The following is a 26,208-nucleotide window of genomic DNA, read 5'->3' on the forward strand; positions in this document are numbered from 1 at the left end:
GGGTATTTAATATTTCGTCACCACCTTGAAATAAACCTTTCCCTGAAAGCTCCTAAGGGGCATACAATCAGACTTTAGAACACGTTTGGGACACACTTAGGGAGATACGTGTCGCTGATTATCTGCCGTTTGCTTAGTACTGGCTTAAGTTCCAAAAAAACGTGAGAGGATAACAAAAGACAAAATTCTCCAGGAGCGGAGCTTTTTAAAAAGCATTAAAGGGAATTCCATACAGTTAGCAAAAATTTCCATGCCGTTGCTTTTTAGCAAGAATGTTAGTCAGAACTGATTGATTTTACAAAAAATATACATATATGTATAAAGATGTTTTGAGACCGAAACGATTTGTAACGTCGAATTTTTTCTTTTAAACCAAAGGATTTTCTAGATTAATTGCTTTTGTATAACTAAACTTTGAGCAAAAAATGTTTAAGTCGAACTTAAGCAATACTAAAGTTTTAGTTTAAACACTAAGAAAACTAGATTCCTTGAATAAAGGAAAACATGGTCTTATTTTAGGAATAATTGCTTTAAATTTGTGCTTTTCATACAAAATTTAGGAAAATTTGACACAAGTCCATTATGGCCTTAAACTTAGTTTTAGGTCATATGTTGTATGAAAAGCACAAATTTAAGGCATTTATTCCAAAAATTAGGCCATGTTAGGAATCCAGATTTCTGAGTGTAGCAGGCCAAACCATTTTGTAACAAGTGTTTTTTGTTTGTGAAAACGCAATTCAATCCAAAGTTTAGAATATTCATTCAAAAATCCATTGCTAGAACCTTTTCTAAAATGTTGTGGTTCTACAGTCGAAAAATACCGTTTAAACCGTTTAAGACCGTTTCAACGGCGAATTGTTGTTTTCGGTTTTTTGGTAAGTATTTTTTGAGAATTAATTGATGGTGTAACAACTTCAGTTTTAGCATCTTTTTAAACTCTGTCGAGCTATGGCATCTATGTATATTAGGAAATTTATCGTTATAACATGTATTGAAAAGTTGAAGAACCTTCTTATTTTAGTAAAACATGCTATAGAAATCGGTTAGGCAGAACTGAAGATAAAAATAAAATAGGCATGAGTTCGGGAAAAAACGTTAAATACATTCCTAAAAAAAGGGAAATAAAAAAAATGTTCAGTGTCATTTTCTGAATCAAAGACTCTACCCATTAGCTCAAATGTAATGGATTACCTTATGTGTTTTAAATCAGAAAAGGAGTAATCCATGTTCACCCGACTTCGTTGTTTCGTTTCCCCTCCGTCACATTTGATCTTCGGAGCTCCAAAAATAACATCACTGTATAATGTTTATTTTAAAAATTTAAAATATAACCAGTTAGTGGCCCAGTGGCTAGAGAGTCCAGCCAGTAAATATGAGAGCTAGGTTTAAGGCTTTGTCATTTAAATTGGTAAACCAGTGTAAATGATACACAAAAATTTTATAAGTGTTATAAGACATGTAACACTTTCTTACAAGATATTGACTGAGTAGCAAAAGTATTTTGAAAAAATTAAAGTAAAATAAGACGCGTTACTTAAAAACATCGGTGTTTTGCAAATGTGAATCCGCTCCTGTAAGGGTAAATGTAATGTGCTAGCCTGGGCAGGCTCAACAAGTAGGTGGTACAGTTCAGAGCTCGAGGTGGAATGTGACACTTTGACTAGTAGAGTACCAGTACCTATTCAATGTGCGTGTATGTGCAACGCTGAAAGGGATTTGCTCCAGGACGCAACTGGAAAGTGAATTAGAGATTAGCCTAGAGTGATTTGCGAATAACCGAATTGAAAATTTATGGAAAGTAAACATATTATGCATATTTAATTAAATGACAGCTGAACATTCAATGTTGAACTCAGTTACTAATTCAGCTCGATTTGGTAGGATGAATCCCAAGCATTGAATGACGTTGCACCCAGTGATTTATTAATGGATTATTTTTATACATTTATTCCCAGCAGTAAATAATATAAATTCTGTGCCAACTTTTGCGAAAAATGTTTAGCAACGCAAGGACATTTGTTAACTGCAAGTTCTGCTCAAATTGTTGGCAGATGATGTTCGGTGCGATGAAGGAGGTTTGCGTTCTTGTTCAAGGGCTGCAGCTTCACGTAGTCTTGATGCGGGTGGTGATGATGCTGCGTGCTAGGCAGCAGCGGTAATGATGTGTTTGAAGTCTGTAAAAAAAGAGTTGATATTAATTATTTATTATATAACAATATAAAAATTTGATAAGCCTAATAAAAATAGGTTATGTTATTTAACTAATATTATTATTTTATTATAATTTATTTTTATAGGCCTAAAAATGTATAAATATATTATTAATCAGCATATGGCCGTCTGTCCGTCTGTCCGATTCTACGCAAACTAGTTTTTCAGCACCAAAGCTATCTGCAACTTATCTAAAAGTTGTCTTTCTAATGCAGATAGTTTATTAATTTGTAGGACGACTTATCTGACAGGAAAAATCGGAAAAAAATATGTTAATATGTTTTAATTTTATTAATATGCTTTCCTACGCTAATACAAATTAAGCTACGCCCACTCTAACGCCAAACAATCGCGAAAGTCTGTTATGTCAATAATATTTTATTGCATTTTTATATAATATTTTTAATCGGTCAATATCTATCGCCTCATACAAAACATTCCAAATCGTTACCTTATTTTTTAATAGTTGTAAAACACATTCATTTTCAGGGGAATGTTTTGTTTAATTGAGTTTGCTGAGTAAGAGGTATCTTATAGTCGGGGCACTATAATAAGGCGTTTCTTCTTGTTATTTAAATCAAACACATTTTAAAATTTTTTTATTCGTTGCGCTCCAACAAAGCTTTTTATCTACACAGGCACAATTTTGTTGTAGCGTGCCGAATAAAACAATTATAAGTTTGGAATTACGGTTTAAATGTCATTAATAATTCAGAATTACGCTTTTAATTTTATTAAAATCGGAAAACGATATCAGAATAGTTGAAGTGAAATCATCATAGCTTCAATGGTTTTTAGATGTTTAATTTTTGCAATAGCTGCAACAATTTAAAATACAATAATTTGAACAAGGATTGAGTACACGACAACGTAGAACAAATTTGTATGTAATACTAGTTGTAGCTCTCTTTGTTTCTCTATTCAACGATGCAATTTCGCTATCCATTTTTTAACGGGCTATTTAAAACACTAAATTACAAGAACAATCTATTCAAGTAGTTGACACTGAAAAGCACTTTTTTTATTAAAAACAGATCGCGAGAGGAAACAGAGAAGGGACAATAAAGGAACTGATAGACCAATTAAAAATAAAAACGAAACAAAATACTAAATACTAAATATTAATTTGGTGCTAAATTCGATAAGGTAAATGTTTTCGAAATTGGTAAAGAGTCGTTAGTAGAAATTATGTGATAAAGGCTTTAATAGTCATTGCAAAGTACTCTTAAAGGTTCCTGCATATTGATGGGAGTGAAGATGGAGGTTAGGTTGGTGTAGAATTATGAAACCGATTCCCACGTAGTAATTCGAAAACAAAAGAACTTCAGTTTAGGTGGGTGTTTATTTACAATTGGAACTAACAAGAGCTGAACTTATACAGACCGCTCCAGAGCGGAGCGGAGACTTAAGAGGAAAGTTGTCGCTCTACACTGGCATAAAATACAAACGCCTACTTGGCGTGAGCAGATGTCATAGTCATCGACAAAAAATGTAAAATAAGAGTTCAGAGTAATTTTATAAGGCACAGAGAAATGTAGGCGACCCTGCACTTCCCCGTGAATAAATTTACGAATAAAAGTAACACCAAGATTCGTTCTACGGTTGGAAAAAAAGGTGCAAATTAATAAGTGGTAAGACTATGTTTGCATCCTAATTAAGGCCCCGTAGAACAAAAAGTAAGTGACATGCTATGTTACTCGATAAAATGTTATTGCTTCGCAATAAGCGCTATTTAAGTACAATAGATGTACACAGTAGCATGTTTGAAAAGCATAAAGACCCGTTTGTAAGTCGGATCTTCGGGAAATATCGCTTTGTTGCAGGCATAACTTAACGTAATGGGGACGCCCTACTTTCTGATCGGGGAGATCGCTTAGAGACAGATCCTTTAAAGATGGTTTCGTTTTTTCAGCTTTCCCTTGCGTAAGTCAAGTAAAACAGCTATTTAAGCGGCCCATATTTGAACAGTGCGTGTTAAACATTAAAGTCTGATGCCTTTGGGAAACGGTTTTTGTCCAAAAATAGTGTCGTTCAGTCCGTAGTGAGATGGTCATGGCTGTTACATCTACGGAAATACGGTCACAAACCTTGGATTTATCCCGGGCCGCCGCGATGGCCGCCGCCTGGGCCGGACCCGTCTGCAGCTGCTGGGCCGCCGTGGCCAGCATGAACTGCTGGGAGGCGAGCTGCTGCTGGCGCAGATTGGCCGCCTCCAGGCTGCTGACGTGCTCCTGCTCGCGCTGCTTGGCGATGTAGTCGTCGAAGTAGGAGTGCTTGATGAGCTTCTCGCAGGACCAGCGCTTGGCCGGGTCCTTGTCCAGGCACTTTCTGAGGAAGTCGATGGTCAGCGGGTTCTGCAGCGACTTGGCCGGCATCTTGTCCTCCAGCGGCTCGAGCGTCGGCGGCACCGGCAGCGTGATGCCCTTGAAGTACTCGTTCTGGCCAAAGATCTGGATGTGGCGCGGCAGCAGGTCGCCCAGGGTCTTGCGGATCAGGTACAGCTGGTCGACGTCGCTCCGGCCCGGCCACAGGGCCTCGCCGCGCACCAGCTCGGCGAACAGGCACCCGATGGCCCACACGTCCACGGGGGTGCCGTACTGGGTGTCGCCCACCAGGAGCTCCGGCGCCCGGTACCAGCGGGTGGCCACGTAGTCCGTGTAGTTCTCGCCCGGACTGAGCATCCGGGCGAAGCCGAAGTCGCACAGCTTCACCTGGCCCTGCGCCGTCAGCAGGATGTTCTCCGGCTTGATGTCCCGGTGCAGGCAGCCCTGCTTGTGGCAGTAGGCCACGCCCAGCAGCGTCTGGTAGCAGATCTGTTTGGTCAGGTGCTCCGGGCAGCCCTGCGGATGGCGCTCCAGCTCGTGGAGCACGGTCAGCTCGCAGAACTCGAAGACCAGGTGGAGGCGCCGCTTGCGTCGAAACACTTCCAGCAGGGAGACGAGGTTCGGGTGCTTGAGATTCTGCAAATGCGAGAAGGAAATTTCGTTAGGCACCGTAATATTCAAAATTTTTCCTTTCAAGTGTAGTCTTCGACTAAATTAAGCTTGCTCTGCTTAGGAACTATAGTTTTTTTTTTAAGTTTCCGAGTTCTCTACGTTCATACAGACGGACAGACAGACGGACATGGCTAGATCGACTCGGCTATTGATCCTAATCAAGAATATATACTTTATTTGGTCGGAAAAGCTACTTCTACCTGTTATATACTTTTCAACGATGACAATACACCCTTTTACTCCAAGAAAAACGGGTATAATTACAGCATTATTTATATGATCGTTCTTATGTTATCGAAATGAGAAATGTATTGGAATATATCTTGAATGGTAATTTCAGGTACACCCCATAAACCGATTTGAATTGAACTCTGCTGCAATTCGAATCGCATTCGGAATCTCGGACAAAATACAGCATATATAGCATATAGCTCCCTGTTGGACATCATTCCGACAATTTATTATGACTTTTATAAGTCATGGATTAACAATGAATTTTTAATAGTTCGGAAATGCTTTTTACTATTATTCCATAGCATTTAATAAAACAAACTCTGGGAAAGTAGTTTTTAAACAGTTTGATAGGAGAGTCGATCTAGCCATGTCCGTCTGTCCGTTCGTTTGTCCGTCCTTTTGTACGCAAAATAGTCTATCAGTTTTAAAGCTATCTGCATGAAAAAAGTTGTCTTTCTGTTGCATGTAGTATATAAGTCGAAAGGAGCCGGATCGGACGACTATAGCATATAGCTCCCATAGGAACAATCGGAAAAATAAATGAAACAAAATTATAACTTTGATGTTTTTTAATTTTTGTTTAGTTCTTCGACATTTGGTAATGTTTAAATATTTCATAATTACGGTTTAAATTTCCTTAAAATCTGACGACTATATTAACATTTTTTTTTTATTAAATAAGGTTTTTCTGTTTTGTAATTTTTCAAAATTTTTATGACTAATTAATAATTTGGCAGTTCAGAAATACGCTTTAATTTTATTAAAATCGAAAAACGATATCCTGCCATAGGAACTATCGAATAAATGAGCTGCAAATCATCATAGCTTCAGTGTTTTTCTTTTTATACGCAAGTAAATCGTATTTTTATTGTTTTTAAAAACATTTATTTTTGAAGTAGCTGCAAGGGTATATGAACTTCGGCTTGCTTAAGTTTGCTTCCTTTCTTGTTTAATTTTGGTTTAAATTCTTCGAGATATACATAGTAATGATTAAGTATTTTAGAGTTACGGTTTTAATTGCATTGCGTTTTAATTTATTCAAATACACTCCGAGTTATATTGATGGCTTACTACTTTGGAATTACGGCTTAAGATTAATAAAAATCGGACAGGGATATCATGTACCTGCAATAGCGAATATCGAAAATTTTCTCTTTGTTTCAAAGTTTTCCTTCTTTTCTTGTAAAAATACTATATAAACTAAGAAGTAAGCTATGTTTTATTTTGGCGCCCAATTTCTGTGAGTTGATAGTTACACTTACCTTAAGTAACCTAATTTCTCTAAGTGCAATTTTTCGTATGGCCGGATCGTCTTCTGACTCCACAAACCTCTTCACCGCCACCAAAGCACCAGTTTCCCGATCCCGGCATTTGTATACCACGCCATAGGAACCTTCGCCCAACCGACTGAGCTTCTCATAGCGATCCATTTTGCTGCTACCTTGAGGTCTGTAAGGAAGTTAACAAGAAAGAGAGTTATTCGGGAACGCCCATCTTGATTGTGCTGAAAAATTGGTTTGAGTTAGGAAGGTTTTACCTTAAGCTCAAACATTGGCCACGTTTGATGTTTGCACGTCGCATTGCTTTGCATTTAGCACATAAAATGTTTATAAATTTTTCTGTTTGAAAGTTCAGACACGAACACATATGGGACCACAGGGGCAGACTTGCATTCGAGTGTTTACCAATGTGGAGGGATTTTCGTTGTGGTATTTATTTTGTGGGCTGTTTTAGGATTTGTTTATTTACAAGTCTTTATATTGGATTAGTTTTGTTTTTAAGATGTCCAGAATTGGTATGATTTGCGTTTTTGGTTAGTGGATTTCGATGGAATGAAACAAAAAGCAAATGAGAAAACGTTATGAATGAGTAAATTTATTAGGAAGGCTAAATTTGGTAAAAATAATTGGTAAAAAAAATGGTTTTAAACTGTAAGCGTTTTAGGAATACAAGCAACAATTTTACCGGTTACAAAAGCTCTACACAATTACAAAAGTTTAGTCTGAATATGATAAGTAATATTGGTGGGGGCATAACATAAATCGATATTATGAACATTAAATCGCCAATAGATACGGAACCCTAACTAATTAACTCTAACAGTCGATGAGCACTAAATCGATTTGTTGTTTTGCTTTAACAAACTTGATTTGCTTATGTTTTTGGATTGTTTCTTTTCGTTGAATTAAACATGGACAAGAAATCGCTAGTTTAATAAAAGAGGTACACTGCCAAAAAAGTCTTCAAAGTCACTGCACATTTTCATGACAATTGGGAACTTCTAAGAAAAAGGTACGCAGTGTAGCTAAGAATTCGAAAAATCTTATCTTTAACGACATTTTTTATTATATAGCCTTTATTACTGTAATAACCCTATTTGTTTTTGCTCTAAAACACACTTATTAATTCACGGAATTATTAAAAATAGTCAACCGTTGACAAAACTCTAATTTTACACCATTTCTCCGATTTTAGTTGCTCTTTGAATCTACAGTTGTCTTTCTATTGCAGGTAATATATAAATCGGCAAGAGCCGGATCAGACGACTATATCATATATATCCCAGAGGAACAAAGATTTTTAACCAAATGACCCCATCAATCAAGTAACTTTATAGGATCAAGATTATACAAATTGGTGTTAGACCCGTAAGAGCGAAGATTCAAGAAATTTAATATAGTAATGTAGGGGAAGAAAATGTTAAAAAAAAACAAATATCAATCGGTGGCAACAGAGCACTGTGGGTTCAACTACCACTTTTGTTGGCCAAAATTAATAACCCGCTTAATTTCAAAGATATCGAGTTAAAACCAATGGTTTATTTTTCCTTTGGCAACATTTATATCAACAAAATTGAGGTTGACCGAATGTATAGTATAACTGCCATGCGATTAATCTATCCAACTTTGTTGTTTTGAGAGAAAAAACTGTTTTGATTTTTTTATTTTATTTGTATAGTTATTTTAAATTTAATAGTTGTAACTTTTACTTCCTTTGTGCCAGATTGACGTTTTTCTTTAGCTGCTTATGAATATGATAAGCTGTAAGTTTTGGTTTCTTTATATCATATCCCACCTTTATTAAAGTTCTAATTTGAGAGTTTAATTTAAAAAAAAATGGTTTTTGAAAGAATTCCAAATACAATAAATGAAATTTCCAAGCAAATCGAATGGTTGTTTATCACACAAGTGTGCAATTTTAATGCCTTTTTTTGCGTCTTACCTTCTACGGAACTAAGTTCTCTAGCTAGAATGGTAAATGGTGGACTGCCACCGATGTCAAGGTTTTCAAAAGTACTATAACTGTTTCGGTTTTAAACCAATTTGCATGATCTTTTTGGAACAATATATGTATGCGTCCAGCTAAATTTTCTGCTTGCTGTTACCATAGTCTTATTGGTCAAGGTTATATTATCTGCTGCGGTTGTTAAATAAGTTAAAATAGCATCTTCTTCATCCTTTTGGGTTGCCTTTTCGTTCAATATAAAAAACAATAAGCAATAAGTGGCGATTATAACAACATACATTATGAACAAGAACTAGAAAGACAACTTCTGTAATTACCGCTTAGCTACATGGACAACAGGATAGATTTCAACCTTTTAAACACACAAATACTTAGTACGCACTAATTCAAATTCATCTAACAAAATTTTCTTCTGCAATGTGAAATTAGAATTTCAAAAGCAGCGCTTGAAACGTAACATATGAGATTGGTCTTTGGTAAATGCATCTTAAAACAACATTTTTTGTCAAAAATGGGTTTTGGCCAACGAATGTGGTCGTTGGCCCCATAGTGCAGAGGCTGTAAGGATCTGTATTAAGAAAAATTAACACTACATCAAGAAAGCGATGAAATATGTAGAGCTTGAACCTTAACGTGATATCAAAAAAAAATTTTCGAAAGAACAAGGGAACTAGAAAAAAAAGTGAAAATTAAGTTAGAACATATATTTTCGGAGTAGAGTGATCTAAAGACTTTAAGTTTCTTAAGTTTCACCGAAACTTGTATACATCTTAAATTAAATTCCCTGTTTTTCGTGTTTTTCGTTGGATTAAGATTTATATAATTAAGAAAATTTTGGTTGATTTTAAGTTGAAATCTAGTCGAAAGTGATTTCTGTGACAACCACTGATATTTTTTTGGAATCATTGAATAAAGAGCTTTTTTAAGCAAAGCGAATTCAGTTGCAGAATGTACAGTGTTTACTCAGAATATGTTGGTATACCATTAAAGATTTCCCTTCCGCATCAACTTCGACATCTATTCTGAAGTAGGAACAGTTCCGGGCTTGTATGCAACTTTAATTATAAGTGTGTCTAAGCTAAACTTTCAAAAAGTTTCTTTAAATCGTTCATACAAAGAGTAAAAAAACGCAATAATGAAACCAGACTCGAAGCGTACATTCAAATTGGAGTGGATCGACCTGGGAACTCTTGAGTTGTAGACAATCGTGGCCAATATTGGCGAAAAAACTGCTGGTCTGGTATTGATTAACAATATTATTAAAATTCGAAATATCCATGAGTGTATAAACTACAATAAATCGATTTTTTTTTTGTGACGCGTTCCCAAGAAAATGTTTCTTTGAAATTTGTATAACGCTCAAGAACTATAATAGTAGACAGCTCTCTGCCAAATTCAAAGCCGGGGTAACTGAACTTTCTCTGGAGCCTTGCTGCATTTTTTCTAACGTGAGTGTAGGTCATAAACATAACATGCAATTAAATATTTATATGCTTGTGGAGGGTGGTAAAATAGGGAGGTGGGTGGCACAAACAAATATAACGAAAACACAGGACACTGAAAACGTAGGAAGCAGATGACTTACCTAGGCACCCATCTGGCTAAAATCTGACGTATTTGCCACTAAAGTGTTTAATTGAATTGTGGATGAATTGGATTTATATTTCAAGAGATCGGGGTAAGTCTACGATACACACCATGCGCCAAATATTCTTCCAAGCCCGTCGATCAATAAGGTATTTGAATGGTAGACCGCTTGAACGGACGTATGTTTTGACTGACAACCAACCACTGAATAGGGGAATTGCTGGTCTGCTCCCTGGTCCCAGGTCCCAGGTCCCAGGTCGACTCCACCCCACTAGCCAATGTCATAGCAATGCGACCAAAGTTAACAAAGCAAAAAACCACAACAAAACCCAATCCATGCGCAGTTGCTCCAAAGTTGTTCAAGAAGTTTCTCCCCTTTGTTGTTTTGTTAGCGACGACCGGAAGACATTCAAGGTGTGCTTCCTTGGATTTCTTTGCTTTTTTCATACACTTTTTGAGGTTACCCGGTGGAGTCCTCTGTCCAGGGACTGGAGTGGCTTAAGAACTGGGTTCTTTGGCATAGATTGTTGGGGAACTCTATATGGGGCAACTGGTGCAGCAGTGCAATGAGTGAGTCGTGACGGGGTGGATTTAATTTGGGGTCCTTATTACATATTAATGTTTGAACGGCTGTGCAATTATAACATTGTAAGGGGTAGCTCAACTTGGTTGGGTTACGTTAATGTTTCTGGGAAGGCAGCTTGATAGCTCCAGTGACACTTGTAATTAACCTTGTTGTGTTTGCTCTAAGCTGTTCAAACTTTTTAACTTTCGCCTTTTGCCACAATTACACCGGTTTTTGTTTATTTCTCGTCTGTATATTGTACATTCACAAATACTATAATTTTTTTATCAAATCTTAGTTCAAAATATTTGTGAAAAAACATTGGACAGTTTAATATTAATATTTTGTGGTCAGTTCAGTTGGTAATTTTTTTTTATTTCGCAATAAGGATCGGTTTCCTTCAACTCTTAAGTATATTGCTTAAAAATCTTTTTATTTTCCTACCTTCGCAATGAAAACAACTTGGAAATCTCAAACATTTTCATTATATCACCGAATTTTCCACAGAGCACTTATGTCTATATTCATTTACTCTAGCCAAAAAAAGGGAAAACGAGCTTTTTGGCAGAACGACACGATGTGAAGACGAAAAGAGCCGGCAAACGACTGAGTTGCTTTTGGTTAGAATTGAGTTTGGAGCGACACGGAGTTGGTAGGCGCTCTATTGCATCAACGGACCTTGCCCATACGCCAAGTTGGTCGATAGCGACTTTGATTCCCATGTTTTTGTTTGCTAAGGTCTCGCGTGTTTCATTAAAAATGCATTGAAATGCATTGGGCTTACACGAAGGAGAGCATCGACATTAAATAAGGGACGATTATCTCGCATTCTATATGAACAACAATTAAGGCTTATACCAAAGGAAATAGTTGGTCAGAAAAACTTTTCCAGACCACACTGTTTCCCTGCTTTGTTTTTCGCTTTCCCAGATGTTTGACCTTTTGAACGAACGAAATACCTAGCTACGGATTCCCTTCCGTTCCTTCAAATGAATTTGCATTTTTATAAAGAAGTTCCGTCGACCCCAAACTGCTTCTACCACCAGGCTTCTTCTCTATTTATACATTTGACAGCTTTTGTTTTCCGCGTAACTTTAACTTTCACACTTTGCTTTTTGCTTTTGTTTCGAGCATCCAGGAAAGGTTTCAATTATATTTATTCTTCTAAATGTTCCGTGTAGTTGTTTACACACTATATTAATTAATTCTTGATATCGTTGCCATGATGTTTGCATTTGATATTGGGTTCAATGCTTTCCATTCATTCAAAGCCAGTACAAGCGGTACAATTTCAATGGCCGAGTCTATTGTGTACGTCCCCTTCTGATATTGACCTCGGTAATAGTGTGGGAAGCGTCACTCAAATACAGAATTTAACGAGAAGGGAAGCAAACTTCGGCAAGCCGAAGTTTATATACCCTTGCTGCTATTGCAAAAACGAAATATTCTTGAAAACATTAAAATTATGATTTACTTGCGTATATGTTTAATAACATTGAAGATATGCGGACTTGCAGCTAAACTATTTGATAGTTCCTATGGCAGCTATATGATATAGGTTTCCGATTTTAATAAAATTAAAAGCGTAGTTCTGAATTGTCAAATTATTAATAAGACAAAAAGAATTAAAAAAAAAAAATAACAAAATAGAAAAGTATCATTTAATAAAACGAATTTTTTATATATTTTTATTGTTTTCATGGGAGCTATATGATATAATCGTCCGATTTTAATGAAATATTTAACCATTACTATGTGTCGAAAAAAATTAAAAAACAGCAAAGTTATAATTTTTTTTTATTTATTTTTCCGATTGTTCCTATGGGAGCTATATGATATAGTCGTCTGATTTTGATGAAATTTAAACCGCAATTCTTAAATATTTAACCATATAGTAAATATGACAAAGAACTAAAAATAAAATTGAAAAACAGCAAAGTTATAAGTTTTTTTTGTTTCCGATTGTTCCTATGGGAGCTATATGCTATAGTCGTCCGATCCGGCTCGTTTCTTATATACTACCTGCAATAGAAAGACAACTTTTGGGAAAATTTCATGCAGATAGCTTTAAAACTGAGAGACTAGTTTGCGTATAAACGGACGGACAGACGGACGGACAGACGGATATGGCTAGATCGACTGTCCCAGTGATGCTGATCAAGAATATATATACTTTATTGGGTCGGAAATGTCTCCTTCACTTCGTTGCAAACTTCTGACTGAAATTATAATACTCTCTGCAGGGGTATTAAAAGGGTTAGGTGTTGATTATTTGAGGACAATGGAATTAATGTCTACTAAATTTAGAAAGTTAAAATTTATTGATTTAAAGCTAAAATTAATTAAATACTTGAAATCTCTTTGTTTTTAGATTGGTTGCTTGCTTAGAAACACTGGCCCGTGACGTATAAAATAAGTTAGAAAATATATTTTACTTTCAAGAAATGCAATTTTATGTAAAAATACAAATAATATAATAATAATGTAATATATCATTATGAAACTTCAAAAATATACTGTGATAAATGTTCACCATATTGTCTCAAACTGTTAGTTGACAAATATTTTCCAACCGGTCAAACACATATTCAGAGCTATGAGCAACATAAAAAAACTTTTTAATGAGGAAGTTTTTTCAGAAGTGTGAATGTTTGCGAAAATAGAAGCAGGCCCGAAAAGTTTTTTAGCAACTCACCAACACCGTTGCCTTGCAAAGTCCGTGAACCTTTTGGCATAAATATATAGTGGGCTGAAGGGATGGGTTGTGTTGACGTGGCCTTTTGGAAAAACAAGCGTGAAATGCAATAAATAACAAGCTATTAATGCCAAGTGCTCATACACGCACCGAAACTTTGTGCGGGGTCTGCGCAAAAAACATTGCATACTTACGGGGAGCCAGGATAAAAGTGGCAGGTGGGCGGAAAAGGCATATGCGTGTGCGATCAAAGGCCAAGGCCGTTGCAACACCAGCCAGCCGACTTAAATGTCATTGGGAAAAAGTTTATCCTCTCTCCTTGGTTTTGCACAATATTTCACTTTCATTCCGCAAAAAGTTGGCCAAGCTAATTAGGCCCACGAACAAAGCTAATCGACCCACCTGCACTCCCTGGTCTCAACTAAATCCGGCTCATTGCACACCTGGATCTTCTGTATGAGGCGGTAGAGGAAAGAGTTCTGGAAGGACTGCGGCAGGTAGTACGAGTAGCTCTGAAACATTGCACGTCGCAAAGCGTTCGCACGGCTGCAGGGTCCCAGGATGACTAAGGTTCGCTTCAGAGGCTTCCCGTCTATTTATTTTATCGATACATGATTTCAAATGCAACGGACATCATGAATACTTTATACATGAAGCGACATTCTTCTCAGACAGGTGCAAAAAGCCGCCTGGTTTCTGACGTGCCTCATGTCGACAGTACTTTTTCATTTTGTTTAAGGTTTTTTTGGGTCAGAATTCGAGCGGCAGGGGAAAGCCAAAGGAACATGCAAATGAGTCAGGCGCATAGTGCGAGAGGTGAGAGTTGCGACGGGGGCAAAAAGATTCTAGGCCCGGTTGAAGCAGAATTCGCCACATTCCAAAATGAGGCACACGAAATCAGTGGTTCAAGGAGGGACAGAGGGGATTCAATTATGGCAGGTAAGCAGGGCTCTTGCGGGGTTGAGATGCACTGTGGGAATGAGACCGACTGTCAAATGCCATGAAAGCGACCAGCAAAAGCGAGAACCTAGCTGGGGAACATGAAATGTGGATCAAAAGCCTTCTCTTAAATTTTGATGCGTGTGGTCAATTGTAAAAGTGGGTTTCCCTGCGCTGTAATACCGATGCTTTGATCCTTTTATTTTCCAAGTCATTAGACACACACTGAATCAGATGTGAGTAAAACGAAACTTTTGAAGGCTTACACAAATAATTAATTAAAAACAGGGACCGACAATAAAATTAAAGGTGCATACTCAATTGAATTATATAAATTTAGTCTCATATATATTCTTTTTGGTTTTTCCGATTTTGCTCAAATATAATAATTATTTTTGAGTTATATTATATTTATCAAAAAGTGATATTTATTTTTATGGGAAAAAAATATTTATCCGAAATATTGATTATTTTGTTAGATATTGCTAAAGAATATCACTCAAAATACGATTTCAGCAGTTCGATACGGAATTGATAATAAAATGTATTTGCTGCCCTTAGGAAAACCATGTAAACACGGTTTAAATTAGCTTACCATTTGGTGAACGAGCTTGATCCCTTCAAAAATTTGGTAATATTTTTTTATATATGTGCTTATATTATTTCTTGTGAAGGCTTAAGGACTTTCTACACAAACGGCCATTGCAGAAATTTCTTTTTGTAAAAATAGTTGAACAAAGTTATAATAAACAAAAGATACTTTTTTAATTAATTATACCATATATAAATGAAAACGTTCTTTAAACATAAAAATTTGTCGAAAAATTGGTTGTATAAATTTAAATTAAGACAACATATAAACAAATGTTTAGAAAGAAATATAATAATACGTTTCCGACCCAATAAAGTATATATTTTCTTGATCAGCATTACTAGGAGAGTCGATCTAGCCATGTCCGTCCATCCGTCTGTCCGTCCGTCTGTCCGTCCGTTTCTACGCAAACTAGTCTCTCAGTTTTTAAGCTATCTGCATGAAACTTTCCCAAAAGATGACTTTCTATTGCAGGTAGTACATAAGTCGGAACGAGCCGGATCGGACGACTATAGCATATAGCTCCCATAGGAACAATCGGAAAAATAAATGAAAACAAGAAAGAAAGCAAACTTCGGCAAGCCGAGGTTCATATACCCTTGCAGCTATTGCAAGAATTAAATACTTTTGAAAACATTAAAATTATGATTTACTTGCATATATGTTGAAAAACATTGAAGCTATGATGATTTGCAGCTCAATTATAAAATAGTTATTTTATATATTTTTATTATTTCTATGGGAGCTATATGATGAAATTTAAAACGTAATTGTAAAATATTTAACCATCACTATATGTCAAAGAACTAAAAAAATCCGAATTATATACTACCTGCAACAGAAAGACAACTTTTGGGAAAGTTTGCTTAAAAACTGAGAGACTAGTTTGCGTAGAAACGGACGGACAGACGGACGGACAGACGGACGGACAGACGGACGGGCAGACGGACATGGCTAGATCGACTCGCCTAGTGATGCTGATCAAGAATATATATACTTTATAGGGTCGAAAATGTCTCCTTCACTGCGTTGAAAACTTCTGACTGAAATTAAAATACCCTCTGCAAGGGTATAAAAATTGTAACTTTACTGTTTTTTAATTTTCTTAGTTCTTCAACATATAGTAATGGTTAAATATTTCAGAATTACGGTTTAAGTCTTATCAAATTCGAACGACTATCACTTAAAGCTTCCATGAGAACAATACAAATATAATAACAAAAAAAAAATGTTTTTAAATGTAACTTTTCTATTTTGTAATTTTTTAAAAAATTCTTATTGACTTATTATTAATAAGACAGTTTAGAATTATGCTTTTAATTTTATTAAAATCGGAAAACGATCTAATAATTGAGCGGCAAATCATCATAGCTTCAATGTTTTTAAACATATACGCAAGTAATTAATAATTTTAATGTTTTAAAGAATATTTTATTTTTGCAATAGCTGCAAGGGTATATAAACTTGCTTCATTTCTTGTTTATATTTTTATACCCTTGCAGAGGGTATTATAATTTCAGTCAGAAGTTTGCAACGCAGTGAAGGAGACGTTTCCGACCCTATAAAGTATATATATTCTTGATCAGCATCACTAGGAGAGTCGATCTAGCCATGTCCGTCTGTCCGTCTGTCCGTCTGTCCGTCTGTCCGTCTGTCCGTCCGTTTATATGCAAACTAGTCTCTCAGTTTTAAAGCTATCTGCATGAAACTTTCCCAAAAGTTGTCTTTCTATTGCAGGTAGTATATAAGTCGGAACGAGCCGGATCGGACGACTATAGCATATAGCTCCCATAGGAACAATCGGAAAAATAAATGAAAAAAAATTATAACTTTGCTGTTTTTTAATTTTTTGTTTAGTTCTTCGACATATAGTAATGGTAAAATATTTCCGATTTACGGTTTAAATTTCATCAAAATCGGACGACTATAGCATATAGCTCCCATAGGAACAATCGGAAAAAATAAATGAAAAAAAATTATAACTTTGCTGTTTTTTAATTTTTTGTTTAGTTCTTCGAGATATAGTAATGGTTTAATATTTCAGAATTACGGTTTCAATTTCATCAAAATCGGACGACTATAGCATATAGCTCCCATAGGAACAATCGGAAAAATAAATGAAAAAAATTATAACTTTTCTGTTTTTTAATTTTTTGTTTAGTTCTTCGACATATAGCAATGTTTAATTATTTCAGAATTATGGTATAAATTTTATCAAAATCGGACGTCTATAGCATATAGCTCCCATAGAAATAATAAAAATATATAAAATAACTATCTAATAATTGAGCTGCAAATAATCATAGTTTCAATGTTTTTTTTTAGCACATACTCAAGTAAATCATAATTTAAATGTTTTCAAAAGTATTTAATTAATGCAATAGCTGCAAGGGTATATGAACTTCGGCTTGCCGAAGTTTGCTTTCCTTCTTGTTTTTTGGTATGTTTACAATTATTCGGTCAATATCGACAAAAAATTTTCCAACTTAAATAATTATTTCAGAAGTTATTAAGAAACAAAGACGAAAATTATTTACATAGCATTGCTTGTATGAAAAGCATTGCTGCACTGGCAGCTCGAATTGTCTAAAGGGGTTTTATTTTTTTTCTTATTAAATTTATAACATCTCTGGAATATTGTCATAGATTTTGAAGTTGAATTTCGGTGTAAGTCGGGCGCGTTTCTTTTTTATTTTCCAACTGAAAATAAAGTAGGGATGTCAGTGCTCTACGTGTTGTTAGTTTGAGTCAAGAACTTTCCCTCACATTTATGAATTGGCTATTAAGTGCAGAAAAAATCGTCATTTCTATTACTTTTTTATGTCAACCAGAAAACTAAAAATGTACAACGCTGTAATATCGCTGATCCAAAATTACGAGGAAGTACTCGCTTTTCTAAACGCCGTAGAAGCTCTCCCTTTTTTATTTTAAATAAATAAAGCGCTCATAAGTGGGGTCCAAAACACTCCCGTCTCAAAACACAATTGAAGTGATTAGAATTCAATCTCTAAATTATATTTTCCAAAAATTTGTTGACGTGTTCAAGATCTTGGCTAAATACCATAAATTTTCTGCTATTTTAATAAAATTTAATTAAAATTCGACAAGTGAAATTAAATTTTCCCGCTAACCAGATCGCTTAAAACCCTTAAATTGATAAAAAAAATGGTTCTGTTTTGTTTAATATAGTGTTCCCCCCATTTTATATGCTTCCGTCGAGCATAAGCGCCAAATGGCGTTGACATAAGCCGAACTGACATGGAGCAAAAGCATTAAAAACCGCTAAATCATCCGCTGCCACTGACGCTGCCCATAAGTATGCAATACTCTTTTCGAGATGCTTGTCTGGCCTGTTAGACATTCGATGGTGGGGTGGAGCAGTCTAAAGAAGGGGCAAAACCCAAGCAACGAACGCATTTCAATGCAATTTGATGTCTTTTTACTTGATTTCTTTTCTTCTTTTTTGGTTTTTTTAAACTTTTCTTCTGAGCACACATATTCCGTTTGATTGAATTTCAATTTGATTTAAGTTTTTGTTTTCGTTTGGTCCTGTGGCTTGTTGATATTTTTGTTTGTTAAGTACACTCAAAACAATTTTATACGAAATCACAAGCAAGATTCGCTAAGATTAGCAAACAAAGGAAAGCATTTATGAAATAATAATTTATAAGCCAATTTAACTTAATTTATTTTGGGTATTTCTGTTACCGCTACCTACAGGAGCAGTGTTTAATTAAGAACTCTAGCTATTAAAGTATTTACTCGACAATAATGTAACAAAGTAATTTTTTAAATAATAGCTTTATAGGGACTTGCTAGTATCGTCTGAACGCTACCTCAGACTCCTCAGCTATATAGGACCTAATCGTTAGATTTGACATCCTGATCCACAAATTGGAAATGTGAAATTTCATACTTGAAAGTCATATTATTGTGGAGTTCCCTATTTAGTTAATGCAAGTGCGATGCAAGCTTATTAAAAACTTCGTTTTATAGAAATACTATACACAACCGTGACTAAAAATTTTAATAAGCAAATATACTTCGATTACGGGTCACTAAAACTAATAAAATTCAGAATTTATACACTCTAAGGTCAGTCACAAGGCTTGAGGTTAAGTCAAAACAATATCAGGGCCACAACATTATCTTCGCGCCAATCTTCAAGTTCAAGTAAGGCCAAAACAGGCAAAAATGTTTGGATACAACTTTTCGTCAACGGCGTAAAGTGAGCTAAATTTACTTACCTTCTGGGCAGAAGTGGAAGATGGTTACCAAACAGCCAGAGACGTTTCTCTCCGAACCATTTGTCCATAGACAAGAAATTGTTTTCCAAACGCGTTAATATTGGAAGACCTCTAAAAGAGTTTTCCACATCTTACAAGATTTCAAGATACTTTATTTGCACACGCGAGCTGCGAAACGACATAACGCGTCCGATTGCTGAGAAATATTAACAAACTTTGTTTATTAGCGTAGTCCACACCGTAAACGTAGCCGGAACATTTTGTGAGCGCCGGCATTGAAAATGCCGAAGACAATGGGATGAAGTATCCAGGGGGTAAGGCTTGTTGGGGTGTTCGTGACGGTTGACATTGGCAACGCTTTCAGGGAAGCAAAGCCGGTGTGGAAGGGGATGGGGCCGGAATCAGGGTTGATTTTCTTGTATTTTTATTGTTAATAGTGTTGTTAGAGCTCATGCCATTGTTTATGTTTTGCGTTGTCAATCTGTTGTCATTAAAAACAAACAACAAATTCGTACAAAGTTTACGCTTTGATTTCTAATACTTCTAATAAAGTTTTTTTTTTCGAGCGGAATAAGAAGGTATTTTGAAATCACAATATAATTCAAACTCTGCTTTAAACTAGTCATTTATGTAAACTAATTTAAGGTTACTTTGCTAACATAAGTGAGCTTAAAAGATGTTAATATAAGCTTATCAGATGGTGTAAGACTGCAATTATTTTAATTATAATCTTAAATTAAAGACGATCAATTAAAATGTTATTTAGGAAAGAAGGTTTTAAAGTAATACCCAATTATATTTAAAAAATATCTATATGTACGTTCAAAAAAAACTTTTAATTTATTATATTTATGCAGTGGAAATACTATAATTATTTGCCTTCAATGGAAAACGTTGTTAATGTTTTTTTAGCTATGACTTCTTTAAAGTTTGAAATGTATATCTTAATATATGAAAAATGGGAAATATAACGATGGCATATAGCAGCCAAAGGAACGATCGAATAGTTCATCGGAAAATCATCATAGCTTCACTACTTTAAAGGCATAAAAATCAGAATATATTAAGTGTAGTTTGCTTCCATTCTTGTTTTTATACCCGTTACTCATAGAGTATGAACGTCGAGATCTCGGAAACTATGAAAACTTGAGATTTGGGATTTAAAAAGCAGATTCTAGTGTTTTTGAAGCAGCGCAATTTTATTTCAAAACGAAGCCACGCCCACTGTAACGCCCACAAATCGCGAATCAGTAAACACGTCACTCTATGAAATGGTATTCGTATGGGATTGGGTTGGATTGTGTGGGTTTCGGTCATACAAGTATATATCAATAGACAAAAATTTTCAAAATCGAGCTATTATTATAATAGTTATTAAACATCTGCTGCACGGTCTTCGCTTTTAGTGTTGGCTATGCAGCTCGACAGATGGCGCCACCTAGACTCCGATTGTTTTGTGATGAAATATTTAGTTTGTAATTTTGTAGCTGAGTAACGGTATCTAATAGTCGGGGAACTCGACAATAGCGTTATTTCTAGTTTTTTTTTAGGTTTAAATATAAACTGCTTTTATTGAACCTAGAACCTATCCCTTGAGACTTGATCAAAATACGATGGTAATTGTTCTTTAGCTTCCATATATCTGTAGTTTTGCCCATATGGTTTTTTTTGACGATATATCGGGTCGTGTAATATTCTTGAAACTTTAAAAACCGTTTTTTTATACGCCTGCAGAGGTTATTAGAATTTCAGTCTTCAACGCAGGGAAGAAGACATATTCGATCTAGAACGTATGTTCTTGATCAGCATAACTTGCAGCTATTGCAAAAATTAAGTATTCTTTAAAGCATCTTATTTTCGATTTAAATGCGTATATGTATGTTTAAAAGCATATGATTTTCAACTCAATTATTCGATCGTTCCCAATGCAACTATATGATATCGTTTCCGATTTAAATAAAATTAAAAGCGTAATTCTGAATTATTAAACCCTTTATATATCCAACAAAATTAAAAAAAGTGAAAAAGTGAAAAATTGAGAAGTTTAAATTTTGTTCTTTGTCCTTCTTCATTTCGTCTATAGTTTTGTTTTATCTTCGAAACACCATTCAATGTATCAGAACTACGGTTTTAGTTTTATTCAAATCGGAAAATTACCATAGCCTGACTGCTTTTAAACATATAGGTATACAAATAAAAAAAATTTTGAAGGTTTGAAGAAATATTAAATTTTTGGAAACATCTGCAAGGGTATATATGTACACTTTGGGTTTGCCGAAGTTTGCTTCTTTTTTAGTTTGTATGTAGTATAAAGTGCATTGAGAACAACTCTGTCAGAGCCGCGAAAGCTTTCACCGAGCCAATTTGAGGCTGGCAACGCCTTCAGCATTTTCAAGTTGTCAGGGCAACGGCAACAATAAAATTGTGAGCCAATACACAAGCATCACTGGGGAGCGGACACACACAGAAACCAAAAGCCGGTCCGCAAATGCTAAAAGTCTAACACATAGATATACCGGTGCATTTACACACGTGTGCCTACACATACATTTGTTTTTCTGCGTTGAATGCGCTTTGCATTCTAAGCTTTACTCTTTCTTTACGGTGGCAGTTTTATTTTTATTTTTTGTGGGATTTGTTTTTTTTTTGTGATTTTATTGTTTTTTCAGCAGCAATGCAAGCAAAAACACAAAAGAATACCAGAAATGAGATAACCTTTAAAAGCTGCTCGTATGCTAAAACTAAATAACGGCATTAGAGCCAAATGGCAACGGGGACATGGAGGTGTACCAACTGTCTACATGTGTGTGTGGGTAGTAATGCTGGTTGTTGGAGAACAGAAACTGAAGCCATTGCTCTCAAGTACTTCTCCTCGTTTTCATACCCACTACATGTAAATAACATTGGCATATAAGGCATATAATAAATGGGCGTAATGCATTCTCCACTACAGCAAGTAGGAGAATTTAAATTAATTTTTAAACAAGATAAATTAGAAATTTTAAAACCAAATAGATAAAACCAAAAGTATAAAAGCCGATATAAAACTTAGTCGTATTATCTGTACATTCATAAAAAATAAGAACATTACATTTAAGTATTTAGAGAGTAAATCTAACATCAAATTTTCGAAAGTGCAACAAATTTGGTCCGATAATAGAGCAAAAACGAGTATCTCGTGAGTAACATTGCTAAAGGGCAAGATCGATGAAAAAAATTTGATTGGACTGAAAATTTTAAACCGACGGCCTGTAAATAAGTGAATGCATGTGGTCTGATTTAAATTGTTTTTAGGAGATTAAAGTAAACAAAGGAGAACGCTATAGTCGGGTTTACCGACTATAAGATACCCGTTACTCGACCAACAAACTTCAAAATAAGTATTCCTCCTACAAAACGATCGAAGCTTATGTGGCGCCATCTATCGAACTGCAAATACAACACTAGAAGCTAAGTGCGTTCTTGGGTTTTGTCCCTCTACTGCAGCGATTACCGGCAAGCCGCAGCCGAGCAGCGGCCGAGCTGCGACAGATGGGCGGCAGAGGACTTCAAAACCCCAAAACTTCTACAATATTAGCTCTATTTTGAAAATATTTGTGTCTACCGATAGATATGACCGAAACACACACACAGAGTCCAACACATAGGAGCTATCATGTCACATGCGCTGTTTAGGGAAAACTGGAATCTGCACGCCAAATCCCAAATCTCTAGCTTTTGTAGAAAACTATAAAAGCCTCGCGACGTCCGTTTTATTTCAAAATGTGGTCACACCCTTTTTGGAGCCACAATTCAAAAAAGTCCTTCATGTCAGTCTGATATAGGGTAGAGGCCAGGCTAGCATCACGAAAGTATAGAAATAAATCTTTTGCGGTTTTAAAAAATGGCCTTGGCTACAGCTTTAGATTCTTCGGTATAGAAATGTAACTAAAAAGTATAGGGGTTATATTATTTAGAGTTAATTTAATACTTAAACGAGTGTTCGAGTTTATTAATAAGACACTTTTATTAAAATTAAACTTTCAGTTTTTTGGGTATATTAATTCAATACTAAATCCTTACACTTTTTTGTTTCTTAAACTGTAGTCTAAGGCCTTATTTTTAAGCCACATAAGATTCATTTTGATACATTTGTGTTGTTAATTTAACAATCATCTTATTGTGACATTTTTCATCTACAATAACTTAAAATTCATGTTACATTAGTTTAGTTTATATGACAATTATTTGTTCCGTTTAGGCATATTTAGTTTAAAATTCGTTAGCTGAGTAACGGGTATCCAATAGTCGTGGCTGGTTTCTTCTGGTTTTTCTCTGAGAACGAAGTTGCCTAGGACAACCAAAAACGGCAAGCAACAACAAATGCAAATTGCAGGTTCGCTCACTCTCTTTTCTCTCGTCCCCTCATGTGTTACAAATGAGTGCAATTGTTTTCCGTGTGCAACAAATTTTTTATGATTATCCCTCTTTTTTGTTGTTGGGGCCTGGAAATCCTTCCAGTGTTCTGCCGCCAGCTTTAAGTTGTTGCGAAATTTGGATAACTAGATGGCGAGCAGGAAGAACTGGAGTAAGGAGAAAAAATGGAGAATGAAACGGAAAGCTTTAGTAGAGCAGGATTAACACCTGTTTTGTGTGCAACGCCAAGCCTCAAATTTATTGTGTTTGTTTACAAGCTTTTTGCGTGCGCAAATTTTGTGAATTGTTCCAAGTTATGAGCGGGTTTTTGGCCCTCATTTCCCGGGCACACGAAACGGAATTTCGCCAGCGGCGACTTAACGGAGAATTACGAGTACGGTGCTCCGAGATAATGTGAAAAGGAAAGTGCAGCAGGACAACTTCCCAAGCCGCATTTCGTTTGCATTAGGAGGGACACTCTAATACGCACGAAATGTATGGAAAAATAGAAAGCTAACGATATCTGGGGAATTTTCGTGGCAAAGCAGAGCTTAACAGATCTGAACTTTTGCACTTACCTAAGTTGAACACATAGTGCAAGAGGAATCGTTCTTTTCTATCAGTGCTTGGGTCGATTATAATCCTTACGTTTCCTTATAAGTCTACTGACTTAACAAAGTTTTATGGAAACAAAAATATAATTTAATGATTCTTATGGGGGTTAACCCAAATCATTAATTATGCACAATAAATACTATTAAAATAAATACAATACTATTTAGCTTATAAAAAAAGTTACTCATCTTACATTTTAAAAGGGGGTACTTCTTATTTTGATCATTTAGCCTTGTATTAAGAAATAATTTTTCTAACTTTAAGGTTAGCTGGTGCAAATGTAAATTTCATACTATAGATAGATAGGAATTTGTCATTACAGTAAAAATCAGTCGCCATTGGCTGGAAATCAGTTAACTAAATCCAAGCCAAAATCCTAAACAAGCTTATTAGGTGTTATCCCACTGCATTACTTACGTTTATATGTACATGTTTACTAAAAAACTTTAACGGATTACCCATAATCGTGGTAAAATAGCACACATCTTTATTGTTAAAGGAATACTTTAAATAAAGTAAAACGGATCCATGAGCGAGAAAACTTTCACTGGCATTCTCCGCATTTCTCCCTTTCACACATTACGGCCACAACAACATTGCGAAAAGTTCCATAACAAAATTTATGCGCGTAACTGGGCGTAGTGAAAAGGAAACTGCTGAAAAAGTAGCAGAGCAGGAAAAGAGAAAGGGGAAAGGGAAATGGGAAATGGGGGGAGAAAGCTCCCCTTGGTACAACTTTTAAATAAATTTCTAAATACTCAAGTTGCGCTTTCTCCCATACGCCTCGAGACGATCGCGGGCAAACGTGGCAAAGTTTAAATGGCTGGAAAGAAACGCTCCTCTTTTCGATGATGAAGACGAGGGTTAAGGTACTTGGAGCAGGGAATCGGTTGGTCTCCTTGCCCAGCACTTTTGACTTCTGCGGTGGAAAAGTTTTTTCCTTGTACCTGGGAAAGAGTTGGGGGCCGAGTTCGAGTTTGGTCCCGCCTCCTTGGTGTTTGTATAAGAATTTATGTTAATAACTTTTCGTTTAAGTGTCTTGGCTTGTGTAAAGTTATTTTTCCTGATAATGGCATTGAAAGCGATGTAAATATTCTATATATAGGAGTTTTGACTTTAGCCAAAAACTTTATGCTTCCTTCATATATAAGGTTCGGATTTTTCGGATTTCATTTTGCAACACATAAATAATATTTTTTTTCTTAATGGGTACACACTTGTCTGAAGCTTTTAGTAAAATTAAGCTTGCAAAGTGGTAAGAAATTCGGGTACTAATCCTTTAACTGAGCTTTATTGGTGGCAATTTAAGCTTTACGATTGGTATCTACTTAAAGCTCAGAAGCTGATTTTGATAAAATATTACTAGGGGTTCGCAAGTTTCAAATAAAACGAACTAATAGCTTAATCTGTGTTTTATTTCTCTTTGACAACCCAACAAATCTCAATGCAAATTCATCTTGCCTAATGTAGGCTTATTTACATCATTATGAAATATTTCAAATGGATTTTTCAACTTTTGTTTTCCTTTTTCCAAACAAAGCTTCGGTTAGCTCGATTTAATTTGTGTTCAACTACGAGGTTGTTGAGGAATTTATAAATTGAGACCTACAAATTTGTTGCATGATTATTTTAGTGTTATTAAAAAGCATACAAAAAGTTTATTCTAAGATAATCAGCTGCAAAGATGTTAGCATCACTAGGAGAGTCGGTCTAGCCATGTCCGTCTGTCCGTCCGTTTCTACGCAAACTAGTCTCTGCATGAAACTTTCCCCAACGTTGTCGTACATAAGTGGGAACGAGCCGGATCGGACAATCGGACATACAATTTATCCTTCTGCGTTTGCGAACATAGCAGAAGTCCTTTACAATGTCAGTCGCTTATTAAA

At 35.6% G+C, this 26,208-nt stretch overlaps 1 protein-coding gene across 7 annotated transcripts; it reads right to left on the reverse strand.

The window, feature by feature from the left end:
* Window positions 1-1,878: 1,878 nt before the first annotated feature.
* LOC128253149 (cyclin-dependent kinase-like 1) lies at window positions 1,879-19,526 on the reverse strand. Of its 7 annotated transcripts, XM_052981349.1 has the most exons (6): window positions 10,385-10,697; window positions 10,273-10,310; window positions 6,979-7,194; window positions 6,704-6,890; window positions 4,299-5,171; window positions 1,880-2,174 (listed from the first exon to the last, which is right to left on the reverse strand). In XM_052981349.1, exons 3-6 carry the CDS (start codon window positions 7,086-7,088, stop codon window positions 2,037-2,039), a joined length of 1,308 nt encoding a protein of 435 aa, XP_052837309.1. In that variant the 5' UTR covers window positions 7,089-7,194; window positions 10,273-10,310; window positions 10,385-10,697; the 3' UTR covers window positions 1,880-2,036. The 7 variants fall into 7 exon arrangements, with proteins under 7 accessions (XP_052837308.1, XP_052837309.1, XP_052837310.1 ...); XM_052981350.1 differs by lacking the exons at window positions 10,273-10,310; window positions 10,385-10,697 and adding an exon at window positions 19,313-19,526; XM_052981354.1 differs by lacking the exon at window positions 6,979-7,194 and having other exon boundaries at window positions 1,881-2,174; window positions 10,385-10,691.
* Between the last annotated feature and the right edge of the window lie 6,682 nt (window positions 19,527-26,208).

This window comes from Drosophila gunungcola (genome assembly GCF_025200985.1).
Source record: "Drosophila gunungcola strain Sukarami chromosome 2L unlocalized genomic scaffold, Dgunungcola_SK_2 000007F, whole genome shotgun sequence".
Lineage (NCBI taxonomy): Eukaryota > Metazoa > Arthropoda > Insecta > Diptera > Drosophilidae > Drosophila > Drosophila gunungcola.

Coding starts and splice junctions, on each gene's coding strand:
- LOC128253149 (XM_052981348.1), bottom strand. CDS start 14,055: ATGTTTCAGAGCTACTCGTACTACCTGCCGCAGTCCTTCCAGAACTCT. Junction 5,172..6,703: donor GAGAAATTAGGTTACTTAAG/GTAAGTGTAACT, acceptor TCGCATTTGCAG/AATCTCAAGCACCCGAACCT. Junction 2,175..4,298: donor CGGCCCGGGATAAATCCAAG/GTTTGTGACCGT, acceptor CTTTTTTTACAG/ACTTCAAACACATCATTACC.